Genomic DNA, 23,031 nt, shown 5'->3' with positions numbered 1-23,031 from the left:
ATGTGATTCTCTCCTCTGTATGATTAGCAACTCTGCGTACAGTAGTTAAATAAAAGTACAAACAGGTATAGAATATATATTTCAACAGAAAATTTAGATTTATGGTGGACACTTAAAATGTCACCGTTCTATAAACTGCTTTTTAACCAACCAACAAAATGTCCGCCCGCTGCCCGTGGTCAGCGACATTTATGGTGCTGTGCTGCTATTGGCTCACACACGTCTGAGGACGCGCTGATGTCATCGGGGCCTGTATCCGGCGGGAGCCACGGTCTGGAGCATGGGGTCTGGCGGGGCTTGAGAGCTTCTGCCAGTGTGGATGAGTAGCATGAGCTGGACGGGGAGAAGCCGAGGCCGTAGCCTCAGACAGACACCGGCAGGGAGAGACCGGAGGTGAGTGGTCTGCTAGCTGGGAGGCAGTGCAGGTAAGTGGGAGGCAGCTGAGTGACAGGCCAGATTGTTATCTCTATAGGGAGACTGAGACAGTGAGGAGGACACCCACTGACAGCTGCAGTCTCCGTACAGGTCAGTCTTAAGCAGCCTGAGGCTTTCTAGCTGTTGTGGAGCTAAAAGTACAAGCATTCCTGGCTGGAGCTCTAGTTTCCCTACAGATAGGGAGATACTTAGATGTATCTACAGATATCACTAGGCCTCAGGTGGCAAGTGGGAGGGTGCCTTTATCTATTCTATGCATTTGTAATATAATCTGTACAGTCATACTCTCCTCACAATGAGATGCTTTGGCAGAATATTCTTATTGGTATAGTTCCATAACAATCTGCAGTGCTGAACAGTAGTGAATAGAGCAGATCAATTAGGTAACATGCATGGACAGAGGCAAATAATGTAGCATAACAATTGTGTACCTGGCAATACTGTACATCAGTATATAATAAGTGATATACGAAATATGCAAAAGGCATAATTCAAGGTGTGAGTAGAGAAGACTGGAGGAGAGAGGGATCTGCTTTTAATAGCTTACCATCTAGTGGGGTGAGGCTGAGACAAGAGCTGGAATGAGAATGTGGGCAGAGGGAGATGGTTCCATTAGTCTATGTGAGAGATAATGAGAAAGTGTATGAGACTTTTGGTAACATCATGTGTGAGAGTCTTATTCTGGTTGATGTTTAAAAGGTGGAAGCTATAGGATTGGGGGAGAGTACGGTACCCAGGCAGTGGACACCGAAGAAAAGAGGATAGTTTAGTGTTGTCCATGGCAAGAGATATGCTGGGAGGTTTGTAGACTGTAGAGGGAAGAAAGATGATGCTACGCTTAAGACATATTGATATTTAAGTAAAGTAAAGGGGTTCTAATGAGGGTATAGCAGAGAGATGGCTGGATTCACATGAGAGAATTGAGTAATCAATATTGGATGCATTAGCTTGCTAGAAGTCACTAATTTATTATTTTGCTGAATTAAATTTTTGTCCTTTTATATTTACTACTTGCTTCCCAATTAAAGTCCTTATGCTCACATGCAGTTTGCAGTGTGTTTAGTATTCGATGACCACATTCGCACATAACCATAATGGTCAATAGAACACCATGCTAAATACTTTAATGACATTTGCTGTATTTTTACAGTGGACAGTCCAAAAATACCACAAGCAGTTCCTCTGATCTGTCTGGTATTTAAGGTACGATGGGAACACTGTGCAACAAAATACTACACATAAAAGTTGGTGTTTTCAATATCAACCAAAGGGATTTTTACTGGAATTCTCCTAGTGTAGATTATAAAATGAAAGCAATTGCCTACTGCAGGTTTCTTCCCTTCTTACCTTTTAGAATGTTTTTATGAATATCACCTTAGCATTTTAAGTATTTAGCTTTATATTTGTGTATGGGTTTAGGCTGCAGCCATGATTAGCTGAGTGCCCTGCTGGGCAACATACCACAAACTGATGTGAAACCATCTTTTTACAATCTTATATGTGTGTTTTTTTATAACTGCTCATCTCCTTTGTGCCAGACCCCAGATATCACTCATTTATTTTAGCCTGGAATAATCAGCAGAGATTTCTAACAAGACATCAGCCCACAGACGGTCCTCTCTATCTGTTTCCTGTGGATCCCCTTCCACCAGTGTCGGCAAGAGGATCCCGGTACGGCCGGAGCCCAGAGGCCAGATGTTGCCTGATAGCAGGTCAGATGGTTACTTTGTTATACCTGTATATCTTTTGTATCAAAAGTGTAACTGCTTTGCACTGTAACTAAGGTGCGTTTGTGATTTTAGAATGTACAAAAGGAACTCAGGGTAGAGGGTAATCTCTGGGTAACCGAGAAGGGCTCTAGATGTGTAGTAATAGAAGTTTTTGTTTATTATTGGCCCAGTTTCAACTCCTTACAAGATTACCTAGGTCACTTTATGACATTAGGTTTCTACTCATGTATATTATTAAAACATATTATAATCATTATTAGGTTTTCATAATTTTCTAATTTTCCTTGTCATATATTTATTTGCCTGGATAGCACATGGCATAGTCTTGCGATTTAATGTATTACAGATTGAGCAATTGATTGTAATGTGTTTTGTAGTGGATTTGGAATGCGGTGAGAAAAAGTTGTGAGTAGATTAGCTCTAATTTATGAAATGTAACTGACGGCTTTAAATATTAGTAGCTTTATTTCACAGTACAATTTTGATCCAGTTGGAATTATGTATTAAACACAAGGATATTTTAATAAAGCTGGTATATGGGGTGGAGGTGCTCGCCCCCCTATAACCAGATTGTAGTTCTGTGAAGCTGCAGACACCCCTGCTTGTTGTTACTTTAACCCAATGATGATAGTTTTCCTGAGCACCTCTATGCGGTGGAAAAAAAAAATCAATTGACTATCCTTCTCTTTAATTCTATTTTAGTGCAGCGTAAAGAATGGAACAAATGTATTCTGCTACATAAGCTTTTACTTTTTCACCAATTTTAAAAAATTTGTATAATCCAGTGTTGTCTGCATGATTCCTAAGCCGCGCTGTGTTCCCTGCTTGCAGATTGATGTCATTTTAAATAAAAAAGTCCAGTCATAAATCCAGTCATGCAGGGTTTATTTATCATTTATATGACCTTAACCCAAGCCTTACTGTTAAAAATAAAAATATGGAGATAATTTACTGTGGATTCCTCTTCTGCTCTATGTACAACCAGCATTTATTTTTACACTCAAATCGGGAAAGGTTTGTATGGAGAATTTATGGGACGAAATTCAGTACCCATTCGTCGCAGTGTTCATGCAGAAGGTTAGTCACTTTTAATGGATGTCAGCAGACAACCTAGGTGAGAATAAATGAATAAATAGCAATAGGGTCCAGCAGATTCTTGAGAATACCTGCAAAATGGTAGAAGACGTGAAATCAATATTGATTGCAAGCTTCTTTTGTAATGCTCTGAGCTTTCAATTAATAGAACATTTCTCCATTGTCAGCATGCCTTGTAAGAGGTTGTTGGCGCACCAGTCCTTGTGCTCCATTTGCTTAAGTTTTTAATATTTTTCTTTGCTTTCATTATCTGAGCAGCCTGAATCACCTATTGGCTTATCGTCTGCTTACATCTTAGAATGCTGCAATTGTCTACCTTCTTGATCTAGGATACTCTGAGACTTATGGAAGTGAATGGGGATCACTGTCCCTTGTTACTTCATAGTGATACTGTATTGTTATGCTGTGACAAGTCACCAGCGTTCCTTATTCATATACATGGCGTGCTGAGTCAGTAAATCCTAAGTTTAGGAGACAGTGGATTTCGGGTAAAATCACATCTTTATAAAATGCCTGTCTGGCACAACCAGAAGATAGTGGGGAGAATGTAATTGTGTCCGCAAAAACTCGGTCGGATACAAGGTGTTCAATGGGATTGAAGTTAGAGCTCTGTATAGGCTAATGAAGTTTTTCCATGTCAAACTTGGCAATACATTCTTTGGTGGACCTTGCTTTTTGTTCAGGAATGTAAGCTCTCACGAGCAGGGCCCTCTACCCTCTTGTGCTTCTCCTTACTTATACCTTCATATATTCCTCACTCCCCACTTGGGCACCTATCACTTGGTTGCTTATGCCATATTGCTTATGTGAGTGTTATGATCACTAATGCAGCAATTTATATATAAACCTTGTCCTGCATTGTATTGTACTGTAAGTCACTGGTTTCTTGTTCACTTATTTAGGTGCTGCAGAACATTTGTGGCGCTGTGTAAACAAAGGATAATAATAATTGTATTGCTGTAACAGAAACGGGTCATCCCCAAACTGTTTTCATAAAGTAAAAAGCACAATTTTTTGCAAGTCATTGTATGCTGTCACATTAAGTCCATCCTTCACTGGAGCTAAGGGACCAAGCCAAACCATGTAAAACAGCACTCCTACAATATTTTTTTCTCCATCAAACTCTACGATTGGCTGTACACTTATGGGCAGAAAATGTTCTCCTGACATCCGCCAAACCAAGATTCGTTTGTCAGACTGACAGATGGTGAAACATGTGTTCTCTGGATTGAAAAAAACATATCACCTGCTCCCAAGTGTAATGGCGGTGTGCTTTACGCAACTGTAGCCCGTGTTTGGCTTGGTATACAATAGTGTTCATTCTAGCACCCTGCACCTGTCACAATCCGTGCAGTTCCTCTTTCCTGACTGTGTCGCTCTGGTGTTTCTAGCATACTCTGGTCTGTATCACAGTAGTTTTGCATCAGCTGAGTGTGCTAGAAGCACCAGAGCAGTGTGAGACACACCAGGCAGGAAAAAGGAACTGCACGTGTTGTGACTGGTGCAGGGTGCGAGATTGAACACTATGGATTAGTTGAAGTGGAGCTTTAGAAGTGGCAATATGGGAAATGTAAGTAAATAGAATTTGATAGTTTTACAGAGTCATGATATACTACATATACATCCACTTTGACCACTGATTATGCATGTTGATTTGAGACTTATGTAGGGCTGCTCAGGCATAGAAATCCAATCCATGAAACTGACGACTAACCGTTCTTGTACTGATGTTGAGGCAGTGTGGAACTTGGTAGTGGGAATACTGATGATGATTATCTGCTATGTGCTATAGCACTTGGTTGTGTGAGCTTGTGTTGCATACCACTTAATGGCTGAGCTTTTGCTGCTAGACTACAAATTCACAATAACAGCACTTACAGTTGGCACAGCTCTAGCAGTACAACATTTTAACAAATGGACTTGGAAAGGTTGCATCCTATGGCAACACCAAACTGAAAGTCAGAGTTCTGCAGTATGATCCAATTCTACTGCTAATGTTTGACTATGGAGATAGCACGGCTGTATTTTTAAATTGTTTGTATAATTATATACATCGATCAGCCATAGCATTAAAACCACTTACAAGTGAAGTGAATAACTGTGATTATCTTGCTACAATGGCACCTGTCAAGGGATGGGATATATTAGGCAGCAAATGAGCACTCAGTTCATGTGTTGGAAGCAGGAAAAATGGGCAAGAGTAAGGATCTGATCGACTTTAACAAAGGCCAAATTGTGATGGCTAGATGACTAGATTAGGGCATCTCCAAAACGGCAGGTTTTGTAGGCTGTAACTACCAAAAGTGGCTCAAGGAACGGCAATGGGCCCCCAAGGCTCATTGATGTGCCTAGGGAGGGAAGGCTAGCCCGTCTGGTCCTATCCCACAGAAGAGCTATTGTAGAACAAATTGCTGAAAAAGTTAATGCTGGCAATGATAGAAATGTGTCAGAACGCACAGTACATCGCTGCAGAATGGTCAGAGTGCTGATGCTGACCCCTGTCCACTGCAGAAAGCGCCTACAATGGGCACGTGAGCATCAGAACTAGACTATGGAGCAAAAGGAAGAAGGTGGCCTGGTCTGAATCACATTTTCTTGTGTGCGTTGTTTACATGGGGTAGAGATGGCACCAAGATGCACAATGGGAAGTAGGCAAGCTGGCTGAGGTCAGTGTGAAGCTCCTGGGCAAAGTTCTGATGGGAAATCTTGGGTACTGGCATTCATTTGGATGTTTCTTTTAATACGTACCACTACCTAAACTTTGTTGCAGACCAAGTACACCCCTTCATGGCAACTCTACTCTTAATCCCTAATGGCAGTGGCCTCTTAGCACGATAAATGAGCCCTGCCACACTGCAAAAGTTGTTCAGGAATGGTTTGAGGAAAATGACAGAGTTCATGGTGTTGACTTAGCCTCCAAATTTCCCAGATCTCATTCTGATCGAGCATGCGTGGAATGGGGTGAAAAAACAAATCCAAGACATGGAGGCCCCATCTCACAAACATACAGGATTTAAAGGATCTACAGCTAATTTCTTGGTACAAGAAACCACAGGACACCTTCAGGGGTATTGTGGAGTTCATGTCTTGATGGGTCAGAGCTGTTTTGGCTGCACAAGGGGGACATAAACAAATTAGGCAGGTGGTTTTAGTGTTACGGCTGTTCGGTGTATGTATCGGGGAAAGCTTATGCATAGGTTTTGCTGACCTAATAGAAAACATGTCTTCAATTACAATGTGATTTTATCTAACCAGTGATTAAATTGCCATAAAGAATACTTGTTTGACAACATCTGTCCATTGCCCCTGACTTCTGGCACATGTATCAACCCTAGTGTGTAAGTGTGTGAGCATGTGGTAGGGAACATAGATTGTAAGCTCCACTGGGGCAGGGAGTGATGTGAATGGACAAATATTCTCTGTAAAGCGCTGCAGAATATGTGTGCGCTATATAAATAACTGGTAATAAATCAATATATAAATGTTAGTAATGGGCTGAAAAGGTGCCCAGTGAGAGAGGATAGATCCCACTTCAGAATCACTAGGGGCAAACTGGGCCTTTTTTAGTGAGAAACCTTTAGCAGTCACAGCCCTCAGTAATTGGGCGGGGGCGTACGTTCATACCTGGAGCCCGGAGGCAATATAGTTGTTTGTGAGTCCCCATTTTTCCTTGCATTCAATACCAACACCCAAGTGCCAGCAGCGCTCAGGCACTCACTCCCCCTATACAAATGGCTAAAAAGTGTACAGCGCTAATGATGAGGGTGTTCAGTTCTCAAAATCACAACCAGATGAAGTGTATTATAAAATGAATTAAAATGCAGATTCAACTAAACGCAATCGGAGCATATAAAACAATATGGCAATCGTGACATTAAGCTCCTTAGCTCTGTTGTGTTTTTTTTTTTTTTATATAGATATAGTATAGATGAATATCGGAGAAGTCCTGTTCCTATATGACTCCTTAATAGTGGACAGTAGATGTTTAGGACTTTGGTGGTAGGTCTAGTGTGAATGTACAGTCTCTTAAAGCAATTCACAATATTGAGGGTCCTCCTTGTAAATGTGATTGCCATATTGTTTTATATGCTCAGATTGCGTTTAGTTGAATCTGCATTTTAATTAATTTTATAATAAATTGTTTGTTTACGATACACTTCATCTGGTTGTGATTTTGAGAACTGAACACCCTCTTCATTAGCGCTGTACACTTTATAGACATTTGTATATCACATTGGGGTTGACTAGCCCAAATTTATACAGCTGCTGTAGAAAAAATACCTATTAGAGCGCTTGTAAACAAAGATATATTTGTATTTTCCATTTTGCAAACACACTCCCCCTAAACCACGTTCTCTACCAATACTCCAGCATCACCGTAGACAAAGATGCTCTCCCCTGCCCCCCGCCTCCTCTTTCATTTCCAACACACCAGTAGCACCCAAATACACTTTCACCCAGGCTAGAATAAGGCTTGTGGAGGACCCTTCGATAAAATGGACACCCCGACACCACAATGCCCTTTACCTTGCCCCACAGCGCCTGCCTCTCTCCCCCATTGCTTCTGAATACTCACCACCTGTGGCTAGCTCCTGTTGTAGTCTTCCGGCTCTTATGTGCTCTGCATGCACAGTATAGAGCGGCTTCCGAGTCCCCTAATTAACTTGACGAATATGATTTATCACATGATGCTGATGAGGGGATTCGGGAGCTGCACTGTGCATGCAGAACACAGAGAGACGTGGGAGCCCCCACCTGAGAACAGGTGGCACTGGGTACCTTTTTTTCAGCAATTGCAGGGTCACACTGATCCTGTGCGAGGGCACCCGAAGAGCCTCCCTCTTAATCTGGCCCTGCTCTCACCACCCGCCACATTCACTTCAAAACCCCGCCAGCACCCAGATACACACCCTCCTACCCATGCATTCACTGAAACTCAGGGTACTAGATAAATTATGGCTATAATCTGGTTGCTATGGGCAACTTCTCCACCTGTCCTCTTTAGAAGGTGAAAAGCAACCATATTAGCTGTATAAAATGCAGTGACTTTGCATTCTAGGGAGTCAGTTTGGCTGGTTCTGTAGTCTGTATGCTTCCTAAAGGCCTTTTAGAGAATAGTGGGAAGGAGGACCAAAAGTCCTGTAGTATCACATTACAGGACCCACCCAAGGTAATTGCTGTATGTTAATTTATCTTGTGATGCATTTGGTTTGGAATGCAGTGAGTGTTATTAGCTTTTTGTTTGCAGTGAAAGTATTTATATTTTCTCACGTTTCATTACATTATTTTCCTTTATACATTAACAGTGACCATAGGAAAGAACACTATATGATAATATCTGTATACATGACAAACTTATTGAACAATGACTATCATTTACTTTTCCTCCTTTCTGGTTTTTGGGACTTTATGGCTAATGGGTTTCTGGAAAATATTTTCATGGGGTTGTGTTGAGAGTACAGACATTTTTGAATTTTAAAGCTAATTTTCTTTGAGTAAAATGCTTCTCCACTCACCAACCCTTAGTGTTAAAAGCCCTATGGCTGTTTCAACTCAGACTCAATGAAATCCTTATATTAAATCTGATGACTTTTAGGTAAGCACTAAAACCTTGCTGCATGTTACGTTGTCACAAATAACTAACATGGCCATTCAATCACGGGTCACCTAGCTGCTCTGATTGTGTCACCATGTCACGCTGGCATCATATTTGTCAGTTGTGCCAGCTATTTTGTTCATTTATTTGCTTGTACTAACAACTTACTTTATAATGCTTTACTTCAGGAAGAGACGGCGGAATAATGATGTCTCCCAGCACCCACAGTCCAAGCGGAGCAACAGGAGCCCCACATTCCAGGATTGGGAGGCAGAGACAGAGGTGAGTGCCACTTCTCTTGAGATGGATTTGGGCACAATTTAGGCAGCTGACTAAGGAGCTCAGTTTTTTTTTTTTTTTTTTTTTTTTAATTCTCTTCAAAATATAAACGTACACTAATGCAATCGCAACTGCATTCTCTCACAGATCGCAGTTTATCAAATATGCAAATCCCTTCAAAAGCATAACCGAGCATAGGGACGCCCACTGCTGCCTTCTCATATCTGTCTGACAACGTGCAACAGTGTAAACATCGGTAGCATTTAAGTTGAGCCTGACCAGCCGCAAACACTGCACTCTCACTCTCCTCACACGCAGAGGGCACTTATGCTGTGAAGGTGATTGCAAGGGCTAATTTATGCACGCCCATAAAATGCCATTTAAACGGTCTGACATGTCTGCGTTTTTCTCCCCGTTACCTTCCCAAACCGCTGACTACGTGACACTCTCTCTTTGCAAGTGGTTCCTATGTACAAGAGTACAAAAATATGCAAAAGTATCTGTTTTGTCTGAATCTGGCCCATAGTACACTCTTGGGCTGACTGATGCAACGCTAGTGAAGCCATCTGTAAGAGCAGCATCTGCCCACTGCCCCTGACATCCGGCACATGTTAGTAATGGGCTGAAAAGGTCCCCGATGAGAAAGGAGAGATCCCACTTCAGAATCACTAGAGGCAAACTGAGCCTATTCAGTAGGTAACCTCTAGCAGTCACAGCGCTTAGTAATGGGCCCAGGGATCCTCCATAAGTCCTAGGGGTGCACATTCCTTTGTCATCCATCTGGGGAATGCCATTACTTCTGGGTTATGCGTAGTGAGGTGTGGAGTCGGGCACTATCTAATTAAAACTGTCTCCCATCCCCTATATAATCCCTCCCCCTTCCACCAGAACCACAGTCTTGTTTTTAGTGCCTTGGAGTAAGGCACTAACTAGGTCCTTGCATTTAGTTAGGTTTAATTTCCTTATTTTGATATTTGGTTTAGGTGCTTAGGGCCTGATTCAGAGCCGGACGCTCTGACCAGAGCGCTCGCTCTGAATCAGGGCCCTCCTCCATGAAAATGGAGCGGCCCCCTGGCCGCTCGCATAGCTGTGGGTGACCACCCACAGCATATGCGAGCGTCCATGATGATGGTTGCGATGGTCTTGACCATCGCTACCATCGGGCTTGCGACGGAGACCCTGCGGTAGGGTCTCGCTGCCGCAAGCCCTGGAGTGATTTTGGCTCCATCAGAGCCAAAATCACTCCCACTGACATCACTAGTGTTGTCAGTGGGGCCGGCTTCCGACGGTAGGCGTTCCCATGGGAACGCCTCCGTCTGGCAGGCACGCCCACCAAAGGGGGCGTGCTGTCAATCAACATCGACAGCATGCCCCCTTTGGTGCGAGACCCGGAGCGATGGAGAGTCCGTCGCTCGCTGGGTCTCGCGCATGCGCACGACGGAGCTCCCTCCGTCGTGCGCATGCGCAGTGGGGGAACATCGACCCGCTTGCGAGCGTCCTGCGCTCGCGAGCGGGTCTGAATGACCCCCTTAGTTCCTGGCGACAAGCACTAGCAGAGTGGAAGTTAGATAGAATAGAGGTTTGTGTGAACCCTGTAACCCACTCTAAAGACGGCCCCTGGGAGAGTCACCAAACCCTGGGTCTCTCTCCATACCAGACACACATCTGAGGGGGCCGCTGGCTAAAGAAAAGGTAAGCTTTATACATTGTATGTAAAAGACCTTGTTGACGTATTTACTGCCTCCCGGCACACCGCTTTTAAGCAGAGTGGCCGGGTATGTTATTACTCGCGTGGCTGCAGCTGTAGGGCCGGCGTGTCTCACACCTCCCCGGGCTTCCACAGCCCTGACCGCTTTAAAACCCTGAAGGTTCCTCTTGGAGGACCGCCGGCTGGGATTACAGTGCAGCAACATGCTGCCGTCTTTGTGGGAAAGATGCTTGTTGAACGCCCCCAGGACGTGGCGCCACTACACGTGGAGGCATGCCGTCTGTGACATCTGTATGTGCTGCGGCATCATTGGAGGTCTCCAGATGGAAACACCGGACACTAGGTTGACGTTAGGCATCTTGAATGAAGCTGGATGCCGACGGTGTGCCTGGCCACACCTCCCCCAGGTATTTGAGTATCAGTAGCTCACGCGGCTTCAGAGCCACACACAGAGGTTGAGAGCTGCTGGAGTTCTGCTTAGAGAAGACTCATTGCAGATTACAGGGGGATGGCTGTATATTAACAGATAAGCAGTTTAACTGGGATTATTACTTTTGGGTATTAACTTGGTGATCTATGTGTGGCTTATAATATTGTGGTGTGTGTGTGTGTGTGTGTGTGTGTGTGTGTGTGTGTAAAATATATATATATATATATATAATTTATGTATGTATGTTCATCATGTGTCCACACTCACTTAATAGTAATCATCCTGCTGGGCTGCTACACAAGACATATAAATATATTTGTAATGGGGCTATTGTAATGAAATTTTCACCAAATGTCAGCAACAACCTATGCAATCCACACATGCTAAGAAATCAAACCACAGATGTCCATAAATTAAGTTATGTGAAAGGAGACAGGGAAAAAGTATTGAACACGCTTACTGAAATGTATTTAATACTTCGTACAAAAGCCTTTATTGGTAATGACAGCTTCAAGACGCCTCCTGTATGGAGAAACTAGTCGCATGCATTGCTCAGGTGTGGTTTTGGCCAATTCTTCCACACAGTCTTCAAATCTTGAAGGTTCCGTGAGCCTCTTCTATAAACTCTGATATTTAGTTATTTCCATAGATATTTCAGTTGGCTTCAAGTCAGGTGATTGGCTGGGCTATTCTAGCAGCTTTATTTTCTTTCTCTGAAACCAATTTGGAGTGTGCCCTTGGCTGTGTGTTTGGGATCATTGTCTTGCTGAAATGTCCACCCTCGTTTCATCATTGGCATCCTGGTAGATGGCGGCAGATTTTTATCAAGAATGTCTCTGTACAATTTTCCATTCATCCTTCCTTCAATCATATGAAGTATGCCAGTACCGTATGCTGAAAAACAGCCCCACACCATGATGTTCCCACTTCCAAACTTCACTGTTGGTATGGTGTTTTTGGGGTATTGTGCAGTGCCATTTATCCTCCAAACATGGTGTGTAATATGGCATCCAAAGAGTTCAATTTTGGTCTCATCTGACCAGACTATATTTTCCCAGTATTTCACAGGCTTGTCCAAATGTTGTGCAGCAACCTTTGAACGAGCTTCAACATGCTTTTTCTTCAGCAATGGAGTCTTGCGTCGTGAGCATCCATACAGGCCATGGCGGTTGAGTGCATTACTTATTGTTTTCTCCTAAACAAATGTACCTGCTAATTCTAGGTCTTACTAAAGTTCTCCACAAGTGGTCCTTGGCTCTTTGACAACTCTTCTGATTCTTTTCACTCCTCAGGAATCTTGCGAGGAGCACCTGGTCGTTGCTGGTTTATGGTGAAACCACTTCCGGATTATGGCCCCAACAGTGCTCACTGGAACATTCAGAAGTTTAGAAATCATTCAGTAACCAATGCTATCAGTATGTTTTGCAGCAATAAGGTTGAGAAGGTCTTGAGAGAGCTCTTTGCTTTTACCCATCATGAGATGTTTCTTGTGTGACACCTTGGTAATGAGACACCTTTTTATAGGCCATCAGTTGGGGCTGAATCAGTTTATTTTAATGTGCACTGACAAGGGGCAGGATTGCTTTCTAATTACTGATAGATTTCAGATGGTGTCTTGGCTTTCCATGCCTTTATGCACCTCCTTTTTCGTCATGTGTTCAACTTTTTCCCTGTGTTATTTCACATTATTGCCCCTAACTTAATTTATGGACATGTATGCACTTTTACTGCACTATTTCTCAGGAATCTAGGCAGTAACATACAAGGGTATACTAATGATTATTTGTTTGCTTTTGATTTTTTTGCAAGTGAATATGGACTTCAAGGAGTCCCGTGTTTTTTTTTTTTTTTTTGTTTTTGTTTTTTTTGCATTTAACAGATGGGTGAATTAGTGTTATTTAGCACCTTCTTTGTTTTTTTTTTTTTTTCTATTCCAACAGTTCTACACTTTTTCCGGTGGAATTTAGGTAGTTATCTGTACTTGTTAGACTTGTCTTTCTCTCATAGGGCCGTATTCAATTGGAAGCAAAAAGCAGAGATCCCCGAAAAAGTATTGTCGATTGCGACTTTTCGCCAAGCGGAAACTTATCTCAGTTTTCAATTCCATCCGCTTTTCACGTACGCGGAAAGTCAGTGCAGTGTAATAGGCGAAAAAGATTTGCCTCTGAATAGCAGGAGAAAAAGTGCAAAATTTTTATTTTGGGGTACAAAGGTGGGGAAAACACTCAGAACCCTTAGGACAGCCCCCCAATGGACAACTGCGTCAAAAAAATCCTGAAAAAAAATTATAAAACGATAAGTTTCTGTGGCTAAACACGTGATGTAGGCGAAAAGACCGGCATGCGAAACTTTATCGCGTACGCGAAACTAATTGAATATGGCCTATAGTCGCTCTGTGCTGGTTGTTCACAGGGATATTTTATTACCGGGGGGATCAGATGAACAGTCGGTAATGCCTGATTGGGCCAGGTCTATGGTTGAGGCCATAGGTGAATTACATCACACTCAGACAAATTATGATACCCTGTGCTCAAGCTTTTACTTTGTCTGATCCCTCGGTAGAGCCCAGATGGGCCCAGGATATAGAACAATGTCTCGCTCAAATGGTAACGTCCCTAAATAAAATGGTAACGTCAACAGGGGCCACAGCCGCTAAGAGACGTTCAGGCCATTTCTCAGTGGATTTTTCTGGAGAAGAGGCTTCAACTACCTCTTCCCCGGGAGAAGGGGAATTAGATTATGACTGGGAAGACACCTCAAACTTGGAGGGTGACTCCCATTCTGATTCAGGAGTTTCTATGTTGATAGATGCGGTCAGGGAGACCTTGCATCTACAGGAAACAGCTATTCCAGTAAGTAGTTCAGTTTCTTTCTTTAACCGTAAAAAGAAACGTGTATCTGTTCTCCCAGAATTTTCCCATTTTGAAGAAATATTAAAATAAGCCTGGTTAAAACCTGATTCCAAACTTCATTTTCTGAAAAATTGTACGTATCTTTATCCCTTTTCGGAAGACTATACCAAGCTTTGGGAAATTCCACCCATGATGGATGCTCCTATTGCTAGGTTGGTCAGGAATACTGTTATATCCACAACAGTCTGTAATTCCTAAAGATCCGGTGAATGGGTAGTATGAGGCTGTACTTAAATCTATATACACTTTGTCAGGAGTCTAGCTACGCCCAATTCTGGCCAGCGCTATCCATCCCTGATGAACCAGATGATTACTGGATTTCAATCAAAGGGTTCGCTATGGCTTAAAACATGGAAGGCAGACACACAGTCCAAACATGCTTTAGAGGCATTGCCTTTTGAAGGAGGGTCTTTTGTTTGGTCCAGAATTAACTAAACTTATTGCTCAGGTCACAGAGGAATAAGTCCTTACCTTCCTGTAACAACACCAAAACCAAAATCCCCTAGGTTTCGTTCCTTTCGGACGCAAGGCAGGGGAAGCTTTCAGGCCTCCCTGGGTGTACCTAGGGGTCCCCAGAGAAGGGACATTCTGACCCCGCCACCATTCGCCCTGCTACTAAGCCAGCAGATCAATCCACCTTACTGTCACAGGACTGGGACCCGTCCTCTGGTGGGAGGCCGCTTACTCAAAATCTGGATTTTTGAGGAAGTCAACTCGTAACCAGGGGTTACATTTTAGATTTGGAGGGTCCTGTTCCAGAAAGAGTCTTTTCCACTCCTCTCCCTGTGGATGGTTGCAGAAAGGCGGCTTTCATACAGGGAATTTCTGCGCTTTCCGATTCCGGGGTAATTATTCCGGTCCCGGCACTACAGCAAGATCGGGGTTCTACTCCAGTCTTTTCTTGGTAGACAAACCAGATGTCATTTCATCCCATTCTCATCCTCGGGAGGTTAAATGCTTTATCTTCATTTGGAAAAAAATCCATAAGGTCAGTCATTTGTTCCATGGAGAAAGAGGAATTTCTAGCCTCCATAGATATCAAGGATGCCTACCCCGATATTCCTATATGGAGGGGTCATCAACATCTTCTGCAGTTTGCAATGGGGCATAGGCATTTTCAGTCCCAGGCTCTGCCATTCGGTTTGGCCACTGCTCCCAAAGTCTTTACAAAGGGTATGGCACACATGATCTCCCTACTCAGGAGTGGGTGGATTAATGTGTTGGCCTATCTGGACGATTTGTTATAGTTCTCAGGGCTATGCAGCTACTGGGAAAAATGGTGGCTTCATGAGAAGCTATTCCTTTTGCCAGATATCATGCGTGATCACTGCAAAACCAATTGCTTCATTGATGAGTGAAGCCAGACCCTCGATTAAACAGGCAGATGTTTAGATTCTCTCTTCAGACCCGACAGTCAGTTCTATGGTGGCTACAGGATGCAAATCTGAACAGGGGTTGCCAATTGTCAGTAATGTGGTCAATGTCACCATAGATGCCATCCTTAACAGGCTTGAGGGCAGTGGTTCTAGACTGGAACCTTACAGGGTTTTTGGTCTGTCCAGGAAGCTTCTCTTTTTCCATAAATATACTGGAGTTAAGGGCTATTTGATATGCATTGGTCCAGGCTCAATCTCATCTAAGGAGCCTACCAGTGCAAATCCAATCAGATAATGCCACGGCAGTTGCTTATGTAAACAAGCAGGGTGGCACACGCAGCTGGCAAGCAATGAGGAAGGTTTCTCATATCCTTCATTGGGCAGAAAATTGGGTTCCAGCTATATCGGCAATTTACGTTCCAGGGTGGACAACTGGGAGGCGGACTTCTTAAGTTGCCACAGTGTGTATCCAGGGGAATGGGAATTACACCAAGAGGTGTTTGCGGAAATAGTTTCCAGATTGGGATCTCCAGACATAGAGCTAATGGTTTCTCTTCTCAACAAGAAACTTTCAATGTACGGATCTCTGTCCCGGGATCCTCAGGCACCTTGGGTGTTCCAGCTGGGATACATCTTTCCTCCTCTGGTAATGTTATTAAAGGTAATTCAGCGGATTCTATCAGTGGCACGGCCGGTCATTCTGGTGGCTCCAGACTGGCTGCGCCGTCATTGGTACACAGTTCTTCGGAACATGTTGGCAGATGTTCCGTATTGTCTGCCCCTGCGTCCAGATCTGTTACTTCAGGGTCCATGTTGTCATCCCGATTTGCTTTGACGGCATGGTTGAATCCAATATCTTGAAGGCCAAAGGGTTTTCAGAATCTGTTGTGAAAACCATGATACAGGCTCGCAAACCAGTCACTTCCCAGATTTATCATCGAATATATGGAAGATATATCTTTTATTGGTGTGAATGACACAAGTTTGAACCTGAAAGGTTCCAAGTGTCTCCTCTCTTGCCTTTATGCAAGAGAGGTTGGTTAAGAGTCTTAGATTGTCCTCTCTTAAGGGACAAATTTTGTCCCTGTCAACCCCGTTTTAGAGGATATTGGCCTCCATTCCTGAAGTTCAAACCTTCTTGCAGGGTTTCTTCGCGTACAGTCTCCTTATGTCCAGCTGGTTCCTCCTTGGGACTTGAATTTAGTTTTGGAGGCACTTCAGAAGGCACCGTTTGAGTCTTTGGAATCTGTAGAATTGCGATATCTCACTTTGAAGGTTTTTCCTTTTTGGCCATTGCCTCGGCCAGAAGGGTATCTGAGTTAGCGGCTCTTTCTTGTAAATCTATACTTCTCATTTTTAATGAAGATGGATAGAGTAGTATTACGCACTAAACCTTACTTTTTTTTTTGAAGGTGGTATCAGCTTTCCACATTAACCAGGATATTGTAGTTCCAGCTTTTCACCAGGATTCAGTGACTAGTGAAGCTTCTTCTTTAGCACATTTACTAGGTGCGTACTGCGTCTTTAAGGTGTATGGATTCTCTGTTGGTGTTGATTGCACAAAAAAAGAGGCTGGCCAGCCGCAAAAGGATCCATCGCCAGATAGACCACTTCTGCCATTCGGCAACATATTTGTCCTCAAATGTGATGGTATAGCCTTCAAGTCGGGCCCACTCACCTCATGCTGTCGGGGCCTCTTGGGCTGTACGGCATGATGGGCATTCTTTGAGTGGTCAGTTCCAACTCTTCTCCCCCCCCTAATTGGCTTGCATTGGTATATCCCAGAAGTACTGGCATCCCCCCGATGGATGAAAAAGGAAATTCAGTTTTTTCTCACCATAAAATTTGTTCTTGGTGGAAGCTGGGATTCCTCCCTTGTTTGGTTTCATACTAGTTGCCTGTTGGTTTCTGGTTTCTCAGTTCTTCAGTGGGTCTTTCTCCGGCTTTGTTAAACAAAGACTGAGGTTCTGGTTGAAGGGGAGGGGTTATATAGGGAGTTGGAGACAGTTTTAATTAGTTAGTGCTCGACTCCACACCTCACTGCGCATAACCCAGAAGTAATGGCATCCCCCAGATGGGCTCAAAGAAAGAGATTTTACAGTGAGTAACAATCAGATTTACTAAACATGGCCACTGTCGTTGAAAGGTTCTAAAAAGTCAGCTAGAAACGCTACTGAAGTTTGAAGCAGCTGATTTTTTCGTGAGAGCGGGGTATAGAAAAAGTGGACTTGCTCAGTGGCACCGCCCCTTTTTAAGTGGTTGAGACCACGTGGGCAGCGAGTACATAATTGTAGATGAATTCATCCTCTGCAGTTAGATCAAGCGGGGATGGTCATTTGAACAAAAATGCCACAAGAAGCTGCACTCTGAAGCTGGCTAGCACAGAGGCAGGAGATACAAGAGTTCTTGTGGGGTGCACTGGTCATGTGGATGGGACCTCATCTTCCATCTATTAAAGATCTGAAGCTCCTCTCCTAGAAGAAAAATTTCTATGAATTATCTTTTTTCTACAATCATGATTCATGAGTTTGGGCTAAGTATCAATTTCAGTCTTTCTCCCCCTCCAAAAGTGGAGGAACCTCTGTATTCTACACTAGACATGTCTAGAAAGATGATGAAGAGTAGTATTTCTTTTACTTCCTTGGCTAAGTTGTCCGAATTGATGGGCTCTTAATCAGGCAATAGATTTTCTACTTTATTCAGATATTGTTTTTCCTGTACCCCTAGAACATATAACCCATGGTTATACTACAATTTATTTCTTGTCAAAAAACCAAGCAAGTGGAAACTGAAGTCCTTAAATACAAGGCTCTGAGTTGACAAGTTCAAGTTCTACTAGTGATCAACAAATGGAGGCAATTTTTTTGCATCTTTAGGTATCAGGGATGCATGTCTCCATGTTGTGATCTGGAAAGGAAGGACATGCCTGTCTTCTCGGATTTGCAAACAATAATTTTAATTTCCTGTTCAGAGATATGCCCTTTAATCTAGTCAAGGTGCAGTGGGTGTTCGCAAAAATCTTGGCTATCCTAGCAGCCCTGCTAAGATCTCAGGGGGTTGTCATTATTCCTTAACTAGATGATCATCTTTTCAAGGCAAAATCACCTTCCTTACTACAGTCAGACTTCCAAAGGACTGTCACAGTTTTAGAATCGCACAAGTGGAGTTTGAATGACCACAAATCCAGCCTGGTTTTCACTTAGCGTCTGCTGTTCCTGGGTTTAAACTGTTTTAGAAGGCTGCATAGAGGTTAGTAAGGCATATAGGCCCTGATTCAGACCCGCTCACTGCCGGAGGCAGCTCTCAGGTCTGATGGGCAGTTTTTTGTTTTTTTTGGGTCCGGCCACCGCAAGCCCCAGTGAACTTCCTGCTCTAATAGAGCAGGAACTTCACTACTGACATCACTGGTGATGTCAGTAGGACCGCCCACAAACGGCAGGCGTTCCTTCAGGAACGCCTCAGTTTGGTCAGCCACCCCTCCTCCCCGCATACAAAACGGGGCGCCCCGTTTTGTTTTGCGAGCCCCGGAGCGAGTGATTTCTCGCTCGCTGCGGAGCGCACGCACTGCCCGGCCATCGACCTGCTTGCGAGCAGGTCTGAATCAGGCCCACAAGATCTATTGATGGAGCAAGGGGGTAGTGAGTCTATAAAGTGTCGCACTTGAAGGTAAACAAAAAGACTAATAGTGAATATGCTTTGCTCTGTAAAGAACACAGAGGAGCACATCAGCCAGAGTTGAAGAGATCAGACACCACCCTGACGCCTCTCTCAATCCACAGGGTGAAGCAAGTTTGACAGTAACCTGGGGGGAAAGCTGGCTGGGAGAGATTTGGGACGGATGAGATGTGGTCTCGTAGTGGGTTTTACAAATGGAACACGAAAGAGCAATGACAGAGTTGGATCTTTCAAATTCGGTCCTAACTGTGCCGATAAACCAACAGTGGATGTCATGGAGTATACATTACAGGAGCTAGCTTCTAGGTGAACCCAATGGGGGACCGGCAAGGTTGCAAACCAACTTACAGCTTGACTTGAATGGGTAGCAAAATAGTAGACGGATGTCACGGAATCCATTCTCACCATTAGTAGTTGGGCGACGGAGAGTTAAAAAGCTTAATTCATGGTGGTTCGAGTCTCCATAAAAACTGGACAAACCATCTATGCAGTTGTAACAGTATAGAGCTTGGAACTTTGATAGCATGAGATTCATCATCACCACTAACCAAGAATAAAGAAGGTCCAGTTTGATAACTTTAAGAAAAAAAAGGGGGGGGGAGGCATTTTGCCATGTACAGCATGATTCGTATTAGCTAGTTATGTACACCCCCAGATATTTTAATTCAGAGGTGCGCCAAGTAAAATTATGATTCTAGTGCAGGAGATTTAGGACTGCAAGTGGTAAGTGCAATGCGAGTGACTCGGTCTTGGAAAACTGTATTTTATAGCCTGAGAGAGTGCCATAAGTGGAGAGTGGTCTGGAAGAGCTTGGGCATAGACATATGAGAAGTTAAAGGCAGGAGTACATCATCAGCAAAGAGGAACACACACTGTATTGCTCACCGCCAAAAAACACCCTGTAAAGGTCATATTTAATATCTTTAGAGGTGATTGAGTGGTATTATATAATATATAATGTCCTGTAAATTCTATATTTAATATATAGTTTGAGTATTTTTTGGGGGGAATCTGTACAGTATCTCATAGATCTTAAATGTGCCAGGTACTCCTGATCATCAAGTTTCTCTTACATTGTTTTCTTTTTCTTTCTTTTACTCTAGTCTTTAGGTAGTGACAGCAGTAACAGTAACTTCAGCCTGGAGAGAAGTAGTGGCTCAGAGAACCTGCAGACAGTAGCTGGATCAGGCCCTGCCACTCCACAGCCAGTCTCCGTCCCAGAGCAGTCCGCTCTGAATCAGGGACCCTATGTTCATATCAACCAGATTTTGAAAGAGGCGCATTTCTCTAGCCTACAACAGCGGGGCTGTCCTTCCTCCTGACCTGCCAATCATGGAGTGTTTTCAGGAAACGAACTTTGTGTTTCATGCCAATTTTACAATGTACAAATATTTCCCAAAAGCAAATACACAGTCTGTAGCCTGTCTGCTTTCTAATATTGCAATACCTACATCCCAGATAAACAATTATTTGTTCAATTATGTCCCCTCCATTGGCTGATGCCATGTATCCTGTTCCTGGAAAGATAAATGGTAAGACTTAGGACAGTGATTTGCTACAGTGTGAACGCCACCTTGCTGTGTCCATTTAGTTGTCTTTTTTTTTTTTTTTTTTTTTTAAAGTTGACTGAAATTACTACTTTTTGGCATATGTTACATATATTTGCTTGGTTCCACCTACATTTTCTGATGGCAAAGCTAGTTCTGTCTCAGACAAAAAATAGTAGCTCTTGTTACCTTCTTTCTTGGCATAAGGGTCACTATGCATTGCAAACTAGAGAAACTGCTCATTCACACATTGATTTATTTAACTATATGGCTGAAAGAGCAACAATGTGCTGCAGCCCTTCATAATCAATCAGATATCCGCTTTTAGGACCTGTAGACTTACATTATTTAGGCTTAGAAGTTAAAATGTTGCCCATAAATGGGCAATGGGCACTAGCAAATAGTCTGCTTTTACTTTTTAAACTGCTATAAAAAAAGAACAGTCATCTGATTGCTATGGGTTCTGGCATTTGTGCAGATAGCACCTATCTCTTGTATAAGCCCCACAGTGTTGGCTTACATATGGCATTCATAGACTTTGGATCAGTTTCACAGGAGCATAGTTGTCTCTGGTGCTTCTATGGGTTATAGCCATCTATTGTCTCTAGTTTGATCTAATGCAAATTTGGATGTAGAGGTACAAGTATTAAATTGGAGTTGATTCTGTTTTCTGTTTGAAATGAGGGATTGTATAGGATAGTTGTCCCCAGTTTAGCCAATTGCAGTATCTATATCATCCTTGTGACAGCACCAGTGCTATTGTATATGCCATAACAAAGAAGAGACCTCTGTCTTTTGTGGCAAGGAAAACCTGCTACTGACTCTTGAATGGAAAGAGTTACTAAGTTAGGTTGTTGGGTGAAGTGTTTTGAGGAAAAAACACTGCGGTTCCAGTTGTTACTAAATGACAGGGATCGGACAACTTGATCTTACTGGTTTATACATTTCCCTGTGCACTTTTACTACATTACTTTATATTTTTGATTTGATCTTGCAGTTCCACCATCAGCTTTATATCATCGAAATAGGTTTGTTAGTTTGCCTTTACCATGACATGGCTCTGCATACGTCTTTCAGTTGCATCCAAGGCCAATGAACTTAAACTGTCTAAAATAATAAAAGGTCAAGTAAAAAAATGTAATATTATTTAGTACAGTTTGTAGGAGGGTGTGCATTAGCCATTGATTTAAAGTCGCCTGAATCGGAAAAGGTCTTAAAATGTATCTTATCATGGAAATGGTTGTACCGTAGCCATTGAACAAGGTAAAGATTCCTATTTGTGAGTGTTACTTATAGACTTCAGGAACGTTTTGTATACCGCAGATGGTAAAACTCTTATGTTTAAGTTGGAAAGATAGGCAGTGCAAATTGGAAATGATGCACAATAAAATTATTTAATTTGATCAAAATTACAGTGTTTCAGTTCTTCCTAATTAGTATTTCGGTGTCACATTGTTAGGCTGGAAAGCCAGCCCTGTTTGAAGAGGAACTGAGTGTTGTCATGCGTTTCCAGTTGCCTGAACAAAGAGCCTGGTCTGAAACGGTCTCTTCAGCTTGTGGGATGGTCAGAGGAACCTGGACAAAGGCATGTACCAGTAACCATCTACACAGACTACCTCAGGAACACTGCTCACTTAAGAGGATTCAAGCTATTTCCAATAAATGTATTAATCCAATGTCGTCATGACCTGTAAAATTCTGACGACATGTTTTCTTGTTAAGTACATGCATGAATAGCCTGAAGTAAACTTCTTTTTTAAGGCATTCATTTTTTTTTTTTATTAACCATTTAGCATTGTTGTGTATGGAGACTGTCCTATTTATTAGTCTAAAAACGAAGCATCAAGAAAAAAACTATCCGTGAATTATGTTGGTAGCAATCATCATTTAGTTTGAAAATACTGGTAGACTAAAGCCGCATACACACTAGACTATTTTGATGAATGATAACGATATCGCTCAACTCCTCCAGTGTGTATGAAGTGAACGATGCGTCCTCCCGCGGGTCGTTAACGATATCCCCAGTTGGCTGTACATGCAGCTGGGTATATCGTCAGCGATGCCTTGCTGCTGAATGCAGCATGGCCTTGCTTGCCCCCGCCTTGGTCGTTGGTCTACATCAGCAAGTGTGTATACACTTTCCAATGCCTGCACCCCCACCGGGCCTGCCGCTAACTATGTTGCTGCATACACCCATCATCTAGTGTGTATGCGGCATTTGAATATGATAGTTGAATGATTATCACAG

The 23,031-nt window shown here is 42.9% G+C and overlaps 1 protein-coding gene across 2 annotated transcripts; it reads left to right on the top strand.

The window, feature by feature from the left end:
• The first annotated feature begins 232 nt into the window (after positions 1–232).
• Positions 233–22,426, top strand: VCF1 (VCP nuclear cofactor family member 1). Of its 2 annotated transcripts, none has more exons than XM_088474536.1 (4): positions 233–393; positions 2,001–2,147; positions 9,045–9,138; positions 20,340–22,426. In XM_088474536.1, the coding sequence occupies exons 2-4, from the start codon at positions 2,131–2,133 to the stop codon at positions 20,556–20,558; spliced, it is 330 nt and encodes a 109-aa protein (XP_088330662.1). In that variant the 5' UTR covers positions 233–393; positions 2,001–2,130; the 3' UTR covers positions 20,559–22,426. The 2 variants fall into 2 exon arrangements, with proteins under 2 accessions (XP_088330662.1, XP_088330663.1); XM_088474537.1 differs by having other exon boundaries at positions 1,974–2,147.
• Positions 22,427–23,031: the final 605 nt, after the last annotated feature.

Source organism: Taudactylus pleione, unplaced genomic scaffold (genome assembly GCF_031769625.1).
Source record: "Taudactylus pleione unplaced genomic scaffold, aTauple2 ptg000016l, whole genome shotgun sequence".
Classification (NCBI taxonomy): Eukaryota; Metazoa; Chordata; class Amphibia; order Anura; family Myobatrachidae; genus Taudactylus; species Taudactylus pleione.
This window is presented reverse-complemented; position numbering and strand designations above follow the sequence as displayed.